Genomic DNA, 15,387 nt, shown 5'->3' with positions numbered 1-15,387 from the left:
AATAAAACATAATATTGAACTTTTGGCCGATATGAAATTAAATTGAACACACAATGTGTATTTGTAATCTTAATGTAAGTATGTAAGGATATCAACATTAATATTCAAAAAATTTCTTCAATTTCTTCATCATCTTCAATATTTTCTTCATTGGTATCAATTAATAAGCTATCAATATTGGATGTATCACTACTATTATGTGAAACTAATTTATGACCATCTAAATGTTTTGCAGTTTTGAAATGACCATTGCATGCATCACAATAGTTTGCTACTCTATCTTCTAAATTGCGATCTTTGAATGACCAATAAACACTATCCACATGCTCATCTGAATGCTGTTTCATTTCTAGCATATCTAAAGCTAAATAACTGCAATCAGCAGCAGTGCATCTATAAAAATAAAAAATAAATTAATAATATGGTTATTAACTTGGGTTGATAAGAAGAATGACAACTTACCTTATAAATTTATTACGTAACAGTTCATCTCGCCATTTGGTTAAATGGTTATAAGGTATATCATATGATTTTCGTTTGACAGAATGTTTCTCTTCATATTCTTCATCAACCTCATCATTTTTACGTTTTATAGACTCTTTATTTTCTGACTGCAATTCTAAACCATCTTCTGTTTCAACTAATTTAAAACCACATTCCTCTTCTGTTAAGTGTTTGTAACCTTCTTCATGATGGTGCAAAAGATGGGTTTTTAGTTTATTTGATGATGTGGTTTTACCTCCACAAATAGAACATTCAAATTCATCATCTAAATATGGTTCAAAACATGTAGCAAAATGATCATTCATATCGTCTACATCAAATGACATGTATTTGCAAGAATTATGATTGCAATGTACATAACCATTTTTTAAATCTATTATCCATTCTTTAATTTGAGCATCAGTTGGATTGTTAACATTCACCTCAGAACAGATAGATTCTGTATCGGCTAAGTCTTCTTGCATTTTCCATTGAGAGTATGTTACTATTTTGCTAGCAGGATTTGTAGCACTTGATGTTGGATGTCCATACTGACCCATTGGGTAAGATTTAATTTTATTATCTTCATCAAAATCATCTTTATTTTCCTAAAATTAATAATAATAAATTTCACATAAGTATGTTAGTACTTTAAAATTGATCACCAGAAATACCTAGTTATTTTAAATTAAAAAATAAAGGGAATTTTTAGAAATATTCAAATGAAATCTTATCTTAAAAAAATAAAAAAATAAATTTAAGATTATTTATGTCGACTAAACAAATTAAAAGAAAATAGCACTACAATTGCAATTTTTAACTAATTAATAAGACTGTAAATAAATAAATTTGTATTTTCAGATTATAAATTAATAAATATACAATCTTACCTGTTTTATAGGAAATAGTAAATCTTTATGATGATTATTTTGATGGAATTGGAGAGCTTGTTGGGATGATGTATAACCTTTACAATGACGACATAAGAACTTAGACGATGTGTCTGGATCTTCACCTAGACACTTTTCATAGTGTTGTTCAAGCTCAGAAATTTTGTAACTAATGAAATGACAATCAGGCATGAAACACTGAGTGTACCCACGTGTCTTGATATCAGTTGTCCATACAGTCAATTGTTGTTCAGTAAGCGTGGGTTTTATAATAATTGACATTATATCAGAATCTTTATGATTATTCTGTTTATGATAATCAAGTGCTTCTTGCGATGTTGTTTGACCACCACATGTTGGGCACACAAAATTTCCAGCTACTTCACCGCGACATGTTTTGAAATGCTCTCTCATGTCGTCTATGCAATAAGCTATATATCGGCAATGCTGAAGATGACATCGTACAAACCCATTTTTATTTAACATGATGGTCCATGATTTGATGTGCACTGGTCTACTGCTTCGTTTTCTAAATAAGCCTTGTTGAACTGGTGTTGTGGGAGTATTTAGGGTGATCATTACTTCTTTGGACATATTGCTCTAGTAATTAATGCCGTTAAAAATAAGAAAATATTATTTAAAAAAATGTTTAATATTAAATTATTGTATTGAAAATTAAAACATGTAAATAAAATTCTATAACATTTTTTTACAAAGCTATTTGTTTGTTACGTTAGATTAATTAAAGTTAGTACAATAAATTATTATTAATAATTGTAAATTGTAATTTGATTTGATATTTTGATAACTAAACAACTATGTCTTTACTCTTTACTAGTTTTAATTACTATATAGTTAGTACTGTTAGTAATTACTACAACTTTTTTGTTTTTACATTACTTATTTACTTGAATGTTAATGGAATTAGGATATCGTTATTGATGCGTTGTTACCAACGTCTACCACAATGTCCACAATACAACCATTTTGGTACTTTTGAGGTACTTTGGATTTTTTATAGAATATTGAACTATTTGTTATTTAAGGTTAAGTTATTATATTACTCAGTGATAAGATATCAATAGCACATTTTTAGTCTGTGATACTATTATTTTAATTTTATCAACAATTCAGTAATCATTATTCATTAGCACATGCTGATGTTTTTTGTTTAAATTTTGTAAGGTGTAAAATGTTTAATATAAAATATAAGGAAGTAGACACTAGGCAGAAAGCTGCTGAATAATACGGTTTATAACGTAATGAACACTTCTATACGTTTTAGATTTTACATATAGTATTTACAGACTTACAGTGTAAATTGTAGAAAAGTCGAATGACTTTATTAATAACTTAAACTAAAAAAAGATTCATATTTTTACTTTAAACCAAACTATTGAGTATCGGCAATATCATTACTGTGTTTAAAATGAGTTTTATAACTAATACATTTTATGGTGGATTAACTTCTGGTATACTGATTGGTCTGGCTTTTAATATGATCAAGAATTATTTTCTTTGCAATAAAGGGACAAGTGAAGATGAAAAAAGTGTGGGTGAAAGTCAACAACCTAAATTGTCAATAAATAAAAATGGAGAATTCAAAATGGCATTATTGGTTCGTCATGATTTGAAAATGGGCAAAGGCAAAGTTGCAGCACAAGTGAGATAATTTGAATTTCATTTCATTTTAAATTTAAAATGTTTTTTATTTTGTTTAAAACCTTTATCTAGTCCAGGAGTGAATTCATGATAATATATATATATATATTTTTTTAAGGGGATTGGAAATTTTGTGTTAATGTAAATTTAGGTGAATTAATTTGTTCTGATTTCTAAGTGTCATTAACAGATTTCCATTGTGAAATTTTAAGTTTAATATTATTAAAATAATTTTCACTTTTATTTATATTTATATTTTTCTTCTAAGTTATAATTAACTAATTGGCATAAAGGTTTATAAAATGTCAAAGTCTAAAATTGAGTTAATTGTGATAGTTAAGTGGGTAAAACATTATGTTTTTTTAATTTTAAAAAAATCATCAATCATAAGTATTTTATTTCTGTACAATATCCATACAATTTAAATTAAATTTTTAAATAACTTATAGACCAGTGGTTCTCAAATTTTTTGGTTCATGCATCTCCAAAAATAAAAAAATTTAATTGTGTCTCCTTTGAATAAATGAAACAATTTTTTTGTTAGTGTATAGTACTTAATTAGTACTTACGGTGAATATATACATTATCAATGTTTATATTGCACCTCACAGTTTGGGGTCTGCTGTTATAGGATTTAATATAATATTAAATTACTCTTCTTTTTGTATTCTTTACATCTAATATTATGATATGATCCTCACTTTTATTAAAAATGCTGACTAATTTATTCATGCTGAAATTAATTCTTAAAATTCTAAAATATATGCATATGACTATTTAACTATTGTAAAATGCATTAAAATTACAAAAATAAACAAATAATCACTAATTACACACAATTTCTCATGAAATTTATCGATTTTAATTGGTTATTGATATTTTTTATATAAAATGCATAATATGTAAATGTTTTTTATGCATTACTTCTAATAACTAAAGTCTGGATTTGTTTGTTTATATGTACAAACTGTTATTGTGTGTATGCAAAAAAATCCAGTTCCTAATTAGATTTTAACTCTTTATCGTTTTTCTTATTAGAAATAATCATTTTTCAGATTATTATTTAATAAACTAAAAAAACTACAAAGATGTTTTCTCTAAATATTATTTAAATATTAGATTTTCTATTAAATTTCATAAAGAAATAATGTGGTTTAACATCTATAGCAAAAAACTTATGGCTACTGATGTTATTTTTATTTATAAATGAGTTAATATTATAACTCAGAGCTCATAGTAAAAATATTAAGATTTAAGGAAGATATGTGTTGTAAACAGAGCTGTATTAAGGTTTGGTAGCGACACTACATTAGTGTCCTTTTCCTTCTCAAATGAGAAATTAACATTTGCTTAAAAAACCATTAGGATAACATAAAATATGTTTAAATAACTTTTCAACATAAACAATTACTATATTATAAAAACAAGTTTTTTTTTTTACAATCGTGTTTAATTATTTTAACTCAATATTACAATCATACTTTTCTTGCTTTTTTATATTGGCAAATTTATCAATAGCATTATCAAATGAAATTGTTTTCATTATATCTTTTTTTATAATATAGCCATACTGGTGAGATAACTTTGACTTATTGTTGATCTAAGATAATTTTTATAATTTTCAGTTTGCTGAAGCTCCTTTCATATGAAGCTGTAGTGACAAAAATTGTTAAAAATATTTGTAGTATCACCTCTAAATTCTGTTATAAATATGTAAAGTACTGATGATTATGTTTTAGAATATCTAATTTAGTTACATTCCCAAATGTCGTCATTAATAATTGAACCTGATATTTAAAATTTTTAATTTAAGAAAATAAATCTTTAAAATTTAAATCTTGATCTTATTCATATATCATAAACATTTTTCATATCAATTTTAAGTACACTTATGGTTTGTTTTTAGTAAACATTTATATTAAATGGACTATACATCTCCAATAAACAAAAATCACAAATAAATTGAAACAAAAAACGGCTAACAATACATAATTGCAACGATAAAAACAATAACCAATTAAGCTAGTTTTCCCAAATAACAGGCCATGTACTGGTATATTTCGTATAGATACCATTTCATATTGAATTATAATTATTCTATAAATACATTACATACCTAGCTACTTTACAAGAATATTACTCACGTATAAATTATATATTTATATAATGTTTATAGATATTCCATGGATAATGAATTTCTAATATTTAAAGCTTTGTGCTCTAACAGCCTTACATAATAAAAATAAATTGAGACTACTGTAGTGTTATTAAAATAAATATACATTTTTAAAATATTACACAATGGTATTGAAATTTGCGCTTCTGGCATATGCCCTTTTGCCCTGCTCTGAATACAGCCCTGGTCATAAATACTCATGATTTCTCCCTCATTCTTAATAAATTCTTATTTCAGAAACTATCAACTTAACCTATATGCATATGTCATGCAAAAACATTTCTAATGTTTTTTTTATTTTGATTCTCTAAAAAAATTGAAATGCTGTTTATTTAATTACTATTTATATTTACATTATTATTATTATTGTTAATATTATTTATACTTTGGCCCATCATAGGGTATAATATATATTTTTGTTTTTTGTCAAAAACCATCTGGAATTTACTTTCAATAAATAAATAAATTATTAGATAATATACATTTTTTTTAGATAACCAATTCAGTTACACACACTTAAAATTTGGACTTCTGACGTATGATTTATTTATTGTAAATTAATTTGAACAATTTTAATAGGTTTGGTAAAAATATTCAAAAATTCATTGTAAATAAATGTTTAAGTACCATGTATAACTAGACATTTTATGTTGGAATTTAATTATATATGACTATTTAACTTTTATTTTGGCAAAAATTTGTCAGGAAAATGGGATACATTTATTGGTTTAGTAATATATTGTTAATATAACTTGAACTAAAAACTACATATGGTTGTTAAGGTTGAAATTAATTTTTTTCTTTTGTTTGAAATAATTAAATATATTAGGCTTATTGATCACTTCACTGATATTCCGTAACTTCTAAATTAGTTTCTTTAAGTTAAACAGTTTTACTAAGTATAATTTTATCATTCTATAGTGCTCACATGCAATTGTGCACTGTTATGAAGAAGGCTTAAGGTTAAGTCCAAATGAAATAAATAACTGGGAGTCAAACAATAAACCAGTGAATATATTCAAGGTAGCAGATGAAGAAACTATGTTAAAATTTCAACAATTAGCCATTGAAAAAGGATTCAATACCTATGTAGTAGTAGACGCAGGTCGTACACAAGTAGCACCCAGATCTAAAACAGTAATGGCTATAGGCCCAGCTGAAAGTGAAAAAATTGATTTATTCACTCAGAGTCTCCAAGTTTATACTTAATTAACAATTATTATTATTTAACTTATGAATGTATACTTTTATATGTGATATAATTATAAAAAGATAAGTTACCTAAAAATTTGTTTTTAAAACACTTAATATTAATTGTATTTAATCCAATAAATTATGGTTGTTTTAGTGTGCAGTTGTATCAGTTATTGCGTACAATAAAACTAAATTGAGCAATTTACCCTCCAAATGTGCTAGAGTTGTTTTACGTGCTCCAGATTTAAAAACATTAGAATGTATTCAAAAGCAATGCAAGTTATTTGACATTCCAACAGCAAACTTTACTGAAAACGATCAAATGACAGTTTTAGCAATTGGTCCAGCTAATGAAGTTTCTATAAATGCTCAAGTGCATAGTTTAAAATTATACTAATATTATTTACTATTAATACTTGAATGGTAAATATTTCCATGCTATGTATTTTACTTTTTATTAAACAATAATTGAAAAGTGTTTAAAATTATAATATAATGAACAAATTATATTTATCTAACCAACTAAAGAAGTATATATAATATACAAAAGTTTACCTTATATTTTTAACAATACAAATAATTTAATTTTACTAAATATTCCTAATATTGACTGACTCAAACGTTTCTTGCTTGTCTGTTTTGTCTTTAAAAATCACCTTAAAATTTTTGTTTGCTTACAAAAATTATGTTTAGGAATTATATTATTATATTTAAAAACAAACACTTTTAATTAGGTTATTACTTAGGTGATAAGTAAGATTGATAGAATATACCAACTGACAGAGAAAGAAACCATGAAAAACATATCCACCATGTAGCAAAGCCAAATATTCCTCGATAGACATCTTCAGTTAATACCTAATAGATTATAAAATTAAAATATATTTCATAATGTTAAAAATGTCAATAATGCTTACTTGTTTTAATGACTGAATAGAAAAATATGCCAGGTTAGTTTCAAGTAATGAATGTTGATTACTATTATTTATTGTTGAAGAAGAGTTCACAATAACTTGAACCCAACTGAAATTACCTAAAAAATAGGTTTAGAAAATTTTGATAATATATGAACATTATTTGTGTTACATAAATAAGCAATTGTTTACCTAATGTTTTATAAAAAAATATGAAGAACAACATCATTACAAGCGGTATGACATATTGTAACACTACAACACATGTGTAGTAAAAAATCACAGACACCTTAAAATAAAGTCAAACAATAAATTTTAACATAAAAATATTCGTAAAAATAATTAATGAATTTTACCTGTTTTTGTAAATCTATATTAGTAATTCTTCCAGCTTCTTTTTTTTGTTGTTCCAAACGCTCTTGAGCCATATTAAGATAAGCTTGCATAAACATAGGCATTAGATATAATCTTTGAAACACCACTAATACTACTATCCAACATCTTAAGCTTTCAAACTGTTCTAATGTAATTCTTAAAAAAAAAAAAAAAAATCACAATATTAACAATAGTTAAATATTTATGTTCAAATATAATTACAATGGTTTATTTAATCCAGAAAGATTTTTTGCAGTCAATAAATCTACTGCTATTGGTTTTACCCAAAGTAGAACGAGTAAAAAATGAGTAATTAAACTAAAATTCATAAAACCTTTAATGAAAGTTGAACTAAAAGAGAAATATTTGCCACGCAGCTCATTGCATTCATAATATCTAAAAAAAGTTGTAAAAGGTTATTATTTTCTTATATTAGATTATATTTTAAAAATATATTACTTAAGGCAATCCCAATGCATTTTAGCTGTACGTATTCCAGGAAATACAAACATAGCACCAGTAATTGCACACCATAAAGCTAGGAAAAATTTTACAATTAACTTTGATGCAGGACCCCTAAAAAATATAAAACAAAAATCTATTTAGTTTAAGAAATTTAAATCAGATATAATGTAAATAATTACTGTGAAGATAAGCCATGGTTGTGTAAAAATGCTGTTGAAGTTGCATTAAAGCTTTTATATGCAGTATCCAACCGAACATCAAGTTTAGATTCATCTATGACTAAAATAATCATAGCAATCACTAAATAAACACAAGCTGCAACTATTACAGTTGAACGTTCACCTGATGATTCAAAACCACCACGGAAGTATTCTAAAGTTAGAGACATGAGAATTTTGCTAAGAATTTAAAAATTCAGGAAAAAGAATAATTTTTAAATATAATTAAAATCCATTATTATTATTACTTATTCAATAAAAGGATACAATGCAAAAACGATGACAATTGAACACCATAGCATACTTAGATTAATTTCATTATCAATTGGTGAATAATAGGAGTATATTTCAGTACTTAAATAGACTAAAGCTGCATATAAAGAGAAATTTACTAGCCATTGATATTCCATAAAATATCTGAGCTGATATATTTCATGTTCTTGAATAGGTTGACTTACCAACTAAAATATATGGTAATGTTTAAACAAAAATGAAATTATTTTTATAGATTTAATAAATTATCTTATACATATTATTTAGTACCTAAATATTTACTTCTTACTCACTTCAATATCTAAATTTTTGGGTATTTGAAATATATCAATATTTTCATTTTGAACATGTATGGTTCGTTTACTTAGTTTTGAATCTTTTTTTTTAAGTCCTGATAACTGTCTAAGCTCTTTATCTGTAGGGTGTAGGTAACGTACAAGTCTAGAAAAAATATTAACATGAAACTATGAGATGTTAAATTCTTGCATACAAAATTAATACTTTTACTGTTAATAAAATAAATTACTTACCCTGTGGAACATAGTGTCCATCGAGCAAATGAATAAATAGGACTAAGACGATGTATTAGATTAATGGCTATCATTGTAATAATTAATTGAATACCCAATAAAGTCTAAAACAGATATATTTGAGTTATTGGAGGTGTCAGATAATAATATGCCAAAAGCTAACATTAATTTAGTTTTTTTTTAAGTTTATTAGTTCTTATTTTAACAATAATTTACAGAGATTAATAAAAATAAAAATTGTATAATAATAATATACTATTTGCTTAATACCAATACATATCAATTATTTTAAAAATTATTAATAATAATTATAAAGGAATCCAACTAAATATTTAAATAACATTTTTAATAAAATCTTTTAAGAGAAACTCCATTTTACAAGTAAATAACTTGTATTATAGTAAATTAATAATTGAATATACTCGGCTCAAAATAGTTTCTATAGATTATATTTTAATTTATTAAACCATTTCAATAAATTTTAATTTATATATATATTTTTTTTTATCAACCAAATAATTTCTAAACAATTAATAATTAATTTTGATGACAAGATTAGATAAGAATATTTGTGTAAAAATCCATTTAGTAGAAAATCAATGTAATCAAATCATTTTCATCAACAAAGTTTCTATACACTCACTTTTCTTGTCAGTAGTGTTATAGTTTAACGAAGTGTTTTGGTAATTTATTCTGATCTATTATATTTGTATTTGTTATATAATTTTTATTACTACATTAAATACTTGGTTATGTTTTCTTAACTACAATAACTATGGAAGTACTTATTGAAATTTATGCATTAATTATTTGGCTAAGAAATTAAAGACAATCTTTTTAAAAAATTGCTAAAACTTTAAATAAATGATTCGTGACTGACCATTAAGTATAAAACAAAAAAAATAAGTCAAAACTTCTATGAAATTAAACTTAAAATAACAACAGGCAATTCTAAGAACAGTAGTAAACAATTTCAAGACTAGTGCACCAAAACTGGCTATAATGGTTAAGAAAGACTATGGTGGTTAGGTTTACTAATGTGGTACTTCATTGTGAAATGTATAGAAGCAATTTGTATATAAATATAATATAATAAGAGTATACTTCTAGAACGAAACTATTTATAAGTGCAGTTAACAAAAAGAAATATTAAGATTTCTCAAAAACTCATATTAATAAGCATTCAAGTTTCTGGAGCTTTGTAATTTGTACTGACAAATCAAAATTCAATGTACTTTCATCTGATGGTAGAGAAAAAATATGAAGAAAACCAAATAAACAATTAATAATACAGAATTTATGTGAAGCTGTTAAACACGGTAGTTACTAGTTAGTAATGTATTTACTAACTAGGTTAGTAACATATGGGGATGTATGAGTGCATCAAAAATAGGAAATTTAGTATTTATAGATATAATAGATCAATACATTTATTTAGACATTTTAAGAAATAATTTATGAAGTAGGGTGAACAAATTAAGTTTGTAGAGTTAATTTATTTTCAACAAGATAATGATTTAGCAATCACTAAAAATTAGTAAATACTAATTACTAGTAATTAGTATGAAAATTGTATGAGTTAAAGTCCTACTTGTTATTATTTAAAACAAGAAAATTTTCTTGGTAAATAAATAAACTAAATTATGATATTATCATATTATATTTTGGTATATTTTATTTCAATATTTGTAATATGTAATTTATTGTTATCATATGTTAAATAAAAATTAGTTTATTTTATTAAAATAATATATCAATATTAAATTAATTTGTGATAAAATTAAAAATAAATAAATTCTTTATATTCTGGATCTTATAAAATATATACGAAATAATATTTAAAAAAAAAGTATATGAAAACTTTTTTGATCAATTGTAAATTTTATTTAAAGATCTTAAAAAGAAAAGAAAGTAATTTTAAAAACAGAGTTTTCAACTGTATTAGGCTGGATAGTGATCATAACAATTTGTGTACCATGAAAAAATATGATTTGTACAAACCGTATTTGAAATTATTTTATATTTGTACAGTATAAATGTTTTTTATGTAAGACTTGTTAAAGTATAGAAGATATAAGAATTAAAAAAGATATACATATTAAAATATATATTAATTAAAATATTGGAATGAGACCTTAACTATAAAAAAAATTTCAAAAAGAAAAATACTAAGATTATCAAATTCAATTTTTTTAATGTCATTGTTATAATATTCCAAATTGTTATGTTTTAACATTTAATACTCAACATAACACAACAAATATTTAAGTATCTATAGGTAAATATCAAATGAAAACACTTAAAAGTGCTCAATAGTTTGGTAATTGGTTTAAAGCATTTCAAAGATGGTAAAAACATTAAGTAGATAACCTTTAATAACGAACTATTTATTAACATTCACACTAAATAATATTTAAATAGAATGCCTGAATAAAATATAATTTACCGCCATTGCGAAGGAGTTGGTGAATTGTTAACTTGTAAATCGACGTTGCTGCAGAAAACAAGAGCTGCCTGGATCGACTATTAATAGACTGACAAAAAATGCGGGATTCAGATTTTAGGCCGGTTCTAGCCCGAATTGGTCATCAAAAGTTTCACTTTGGTCAAACGATGGATTTCTTACTTCTAATATAATGATTTTCATCGTATAAAAATGTCTACGGTTTCATCAATAAGATAATCTATAAGAATCTATTAAATTATTTATATCATAATATTTTTTTTTGCATCCATACAGGAAATATTGTATTAATGTTCAATTCGATTTTTAAAATTTCAAACACCGTCAGACCGTCTTATCAATAAAAATTATAATTATAAAATGTATTATTTATTTAATATTTAATTTTGTGGTTCCTAAAGTAGTCTACCTGTTCTATGAAAAATAATAACCTAACCTATAATAATAAATAATAATTTTATCTTGTTACTAGCTTCATATAAGTCAATAAGCATAACACTACGCTATTACTGCTGCTGCTTATGCTGCACGCTGCACTCATGAATCATTATTTATATTTTATTATGTCCCATGACTATTGATGTTCAGTGTTCACGTTTAATTTTTTAAAATTTAAATTATTGAACATTGTGCCCTTTAAATCATCAAATATGTTTAAAAGTGGTTTTATAAAAGTGAGTTAACACCAAAAATGTTTTATTGATACTTAAAATTTAGTCTTCAATTGTAATTATCGAAAATCTAAACGACAAATTTTTGGAATTTGGAAATTATGAATAGATGTGTTTAATAAATAAATATATTTGTTTAATTTAGCTAAATAAAGACGAACCACCCAAAGAAAAAACTTCCAAAGCATCCAATGATAGGGGTGTCGTATATCTTGGCCATATTCCCCATGGTTTCTACGAAAATGAAATGAAACATTATTTTACACAATTTGGAGAAGTCACAAATATTAACATTCCTAAAAGCAAGGTAATTATTTTACTTTTTGTCTAATTCTTTAATTTATGTAGATTTTTATTAATATTAATGAAAACAATTACTTAGAAAACTGGTAAAGCAAAAGGATATGCATTTGTAGAGTTTTTGTATCCGGAAGTTGCTAAAGTAGTTGCAGAAACTATGAATAACTATTTAATGCACAAGAAAATTCTTGTTGGTAAGAAAACTTATTATAAAGTAATGGAAATTAAATTTGAATTTTTATGATTTATATAATTTTAGCTAAATACCTTCCTCCAAATCAAGTAAAAAGTAATACATTTTGGCGTTGCAACAAAAATAAAATTCCTCTAACAATAAAAAATAGGTCAATACATAGAAAGGCAATGGAAAGACCATTAAATCTCAAACAAGAAAAACAAAGTAAAGCTGCATTAAAAAGACGTATCCAATCTTTACAAAATAAATTGAAAAGTAAAGGAATTGAATATGAAGTGCAAGTAAGTAAACAATTTTAGATTTTAATAGCTGAAGTAGTATATCACTAAAATTTAATTATTTATGTAATTAGGTACTTATATAGATGTAAATATCAAATAAAATTTCAACTTTTGTAAATTTTGAAACAATAAATATAGCATTTTCTTAAGTAACAATTGCAAATAATATACAATACTTCTCTGTTTTCCTCCTCACCCTAAACAAACATTTAAAAAATGGGTGATATGGGTATACTTGGATGAGTATTTGAAATAACTCAATGAAATAAATTTAATAGTGTTGTTAGAAATTTGGTATATAAAAAAGGATTACTTTGGAAAAAAAGCCATTAATAATTATTTTAAATTTTCTATTAACAATAAAATTTCTAAAATATTTAGACTAATTCTACTCAAATTACTTATAATACTATGAATAAATTTAAAAAAATTCTTTGAAATTATTGTTTTTTATGTGTAATAAATAATGATTTATTATTGAATTAAAATCATCTGTAATAGATGAAATGGTGACTCGGTGTCTAGAGCCAAGAATCATTTTTAATGCCTCCACCTCTTTTACTAATTACTTTATACTTATATGATTACTATGTAAGATTAGGAGAGAAGTATTCATTAGATTCAACTTCTTTTTTTTTCACTTAAATTTTTGTCGGCATCTGCAACAATTTCTAAAAGAGATATTAAGACAAGGAGAGAGCTATTTTGAATATATTTCATTTATTTTATTGACATAGGCACTAGTAATAATTATACATTTTACATAACTCGCTGGGTTGAGCTCAGAAATTTAACACATTTGTATTTATATTAAAATTAATTATAAGTATTAAATAGTATAAATATTATATTAAAATATGTGATAATGTTAAAGGTTAGGAAAAAAATTTAAGGTACTTATCACTATAGAACTATATAGGTATACATTAGTAATAAAAATGTACAGTTGTGACAGTCAAACCTGACAATTTGAAAAAAAAAACAAAAATAGAAAAAACATTTTATTTTTGTCAAATAAATAAAAAGTGTACAAGTGGAAATTTATGTTACATACATGAAAATTTCATTTTTTAAAAATTGTGTTTGTCAAATGCCTTTCTTGGTTAGCTACACATTGTAAGAGCCTGACAGGCAACATTCAGTGGCCTGCCCATTCATCGAATTTGATGATTTTTGATTTGTTTCAATGGAGTTTTATGAAAACCAAAGTGTTTAAAAACAACCTATTAAGGACTATTGTTAATTTGAAGTAGCGAATTTACCTTGAAATAATTAACATAACTTTGAAAACACTTCACAGCGTCATGAGAAGCTTTGTTGCCAGGCTTTTACTTGTATAAATAACTAAGGAAGGCATTTAACTGACACAATTTTTAAAAGATGAAGTTTTTAGGTATTCAACATCAGTTTTCATTTGTATAATTTTTATTTATTTGGTAAAAAATTTAAAAATATTTTTATTTTGTTCAAATTGTCGAGTTTATTGTTTGCAGCACTCGTATTACACTTGTATTAATGGTATCAACAATGAACGATGTCATAATTTTGGAGAAAAATAATAAAACCAATTATATCCTTGACTTTTTGAGAAAGTACATGATCGTTTACAATTAATTTCAAAACATTATTTTATTGCTAGTCAATGTTATGAATCATCCTATAAATTCAAATCATCAAATTTAAATTATGATTTTCCTGTTCAATATGCCAATAAAACTATTTATAAATTGTGTTTTTTAAAATATTTGGGACTAAAACTTTTTAATTCAATGCTATTTAAATTTAAAAACAAATAACAATAGGTGATACTATTAATATAAAATGCGTAGTGTATATTTATTTCTAGAATTAGAGCAGAACACATGTTAATGTTTTAAAATTTTGTTTTTGTATTTATTACTTATATATCTATTTGTCTCAGTTTTTCTGTTTGAAAAACAGAATGTCTGTTTTTCTGCACACACACCTCTTGCACCCCCTTAGGTATGATATTGTAGAGACTTCCTCAATGACAAGGTATACTTGAAATCATAGAAACCTATTTTACTGCAGAGAAATTTCTCCAGTTTGCTTACTTGAAAATAATTTATTTGCAAGTTATTTAGATCTCAAATTAAATAATTATGTTTTAACATTACAGGTAGAAATATAGAACACATGGTTGATGCAGTAAAGAGATAATGATTTTGAAAAAGTAATCATTACAAAGTATATTCAGTGCACATTAAACCTTAAAATCTTATTTGCTGTTTTTACTTTAAATTTTCAATGTAATATAATGTTTTATTATTTTTA

At 24.5% G+C, this 15,387-nt stretch overlaps 4 protein-coding genes across 5 annotated transcripts; 2 read left to right on the top strand and 2 right to left on the bottom strand.

Annotated features, from left to right (window-relative positions):
* LOC112591782 (zinc finger protein 512B-like) lies at positions 1 to 2,384 on the bottom strand. 2 transcript variants are annotated; one of them, XM_025335701.1, is made up of 4 exons: positions 2,282 to 2,384; positions 1,374 to 1,973; positions 463 to 1,091; positions 1 to 393 (listed from the first exon to the last, which is right to left on the bottom strand). In XM_025335701.1, the coding sequence occupies exons 2-4, from the start codon at positions 1,965 to 1,967 to the stop codon at positions 105 to 107; spliced, it is 1,512 nt and encodes a 503-aa protein (XP_025191486.1). In that variant the 5' UTR covers positions 1,968 to 1,973; positions 2,282 to 2,384; the 3' UTR covers positions 1 to 104. The 2 variants fall into 2 exon arrangements, with proteins under 2 accessions (XP_025191486.1, XP_025191487.1); XM_025335702.1 differs by having other exon boundaries at positions 2,274 to 2,355.
* Positions 2,385 to 2,518: 134 nt separating this feature from the next.
* LOC112591787 (peptidyl-tRNA hydrolase 2, mitochondrial-like) lies at positions 2,519 to 6,922 on the top strand. The gene is made up of 3 exons (XM_025335709.1): positions 2,519 to 3,036; positions 6,133 to 6,376; positions 6,558 to 6,922. Exons 1-3 carry the CDS (start codon positions 2,803 to 2,805, stop codon positions 6,800 to 6,802), a joined length of 723 nt encoding a protein of 240 aa, XP_025191494.1. The 5' UTR covers positions 2,519 to 2,802; the 3' UTR covers positions 6,803 to 6,922.
* A 5-nt stretch (positions 6,923 to 6,927) lies between these two features.
* On the bottom strand, positions 6,928 to 11,937 carry LOC112591786 (transmembrane protein 161B). The gene is made up of 11 exons (XM_025335708.1): positions 11,627 to 11,937; positions 9,181 to 9,284; positions 8,944 to 9,091; positions 8,645 to 8,838; positions 8,339 to 8,557; positions 8,154 to 8,270; positions 7,917 to 8,090; positions 7,676 to 7,850; positions 7,512 to 7,608; positions 7,323 to 7,438; positions 6,928 to 7,263 (listed from the first exon to the last, which is right to left on the bottom strand). Exons 1-11 carry the CDS (start codon positions 11,630 to 11,632, stop codon positions 7,144 to 7,146), a joined length of 1,470 nt encoding a protein of 489 aa, XP_025191493.1. The 5' UTR covers positions 11,633 to 11,937; the 3' UTR covers positions 6,928 to 7,143.
* A 225-nt stretch (positions 11,938 to 12,162) lies between these two features.
* LOC112591784 (MKI67 FHA domain-interacting nucleolar phosphoprotein-like) lies at positions 12,163 to 15,387 on the top strand. The gene is made up of 5 exons (XM_025335704.1): positions 12,163 to 12,318; positions 12,461 to 12,622; positions 12,698 to 12,809; positions 12,875 to 13,092; positions 15,233 to 15,387. Exons 1-5 carry the CDS (start codon positions 12,295 to 12,297, stop codon positions 15,242 to 15,244), a joined length of 528 nt encoding a protein of 175 aa, XP_025191489.1. The 5' UTR covers positions 12,163 to 12,294; the 3' UTR covers positions 15,245 to 15,387.

This window comes from Melanaphis sacchari, unplaced genomic scaffold, assembly GCF_002803265.2.
Source record: "Melanaphis sacchari strain LSU unplaced genomic scaffold, SCAv2.0 Contig1439_pilon_pilon, whole genome shotgun sequence".
Lineage (NCBI taxonomy): Eukaryota > Metazoa > Arthropoda > Insecta > Hemiptera > Aphididae > Melanaphis > Melanaphis sacchari.
Note: the sequence above shows the minus strand (reverse complement) of the source record. Positions and strands in the feature narration are given on the sequence as shown.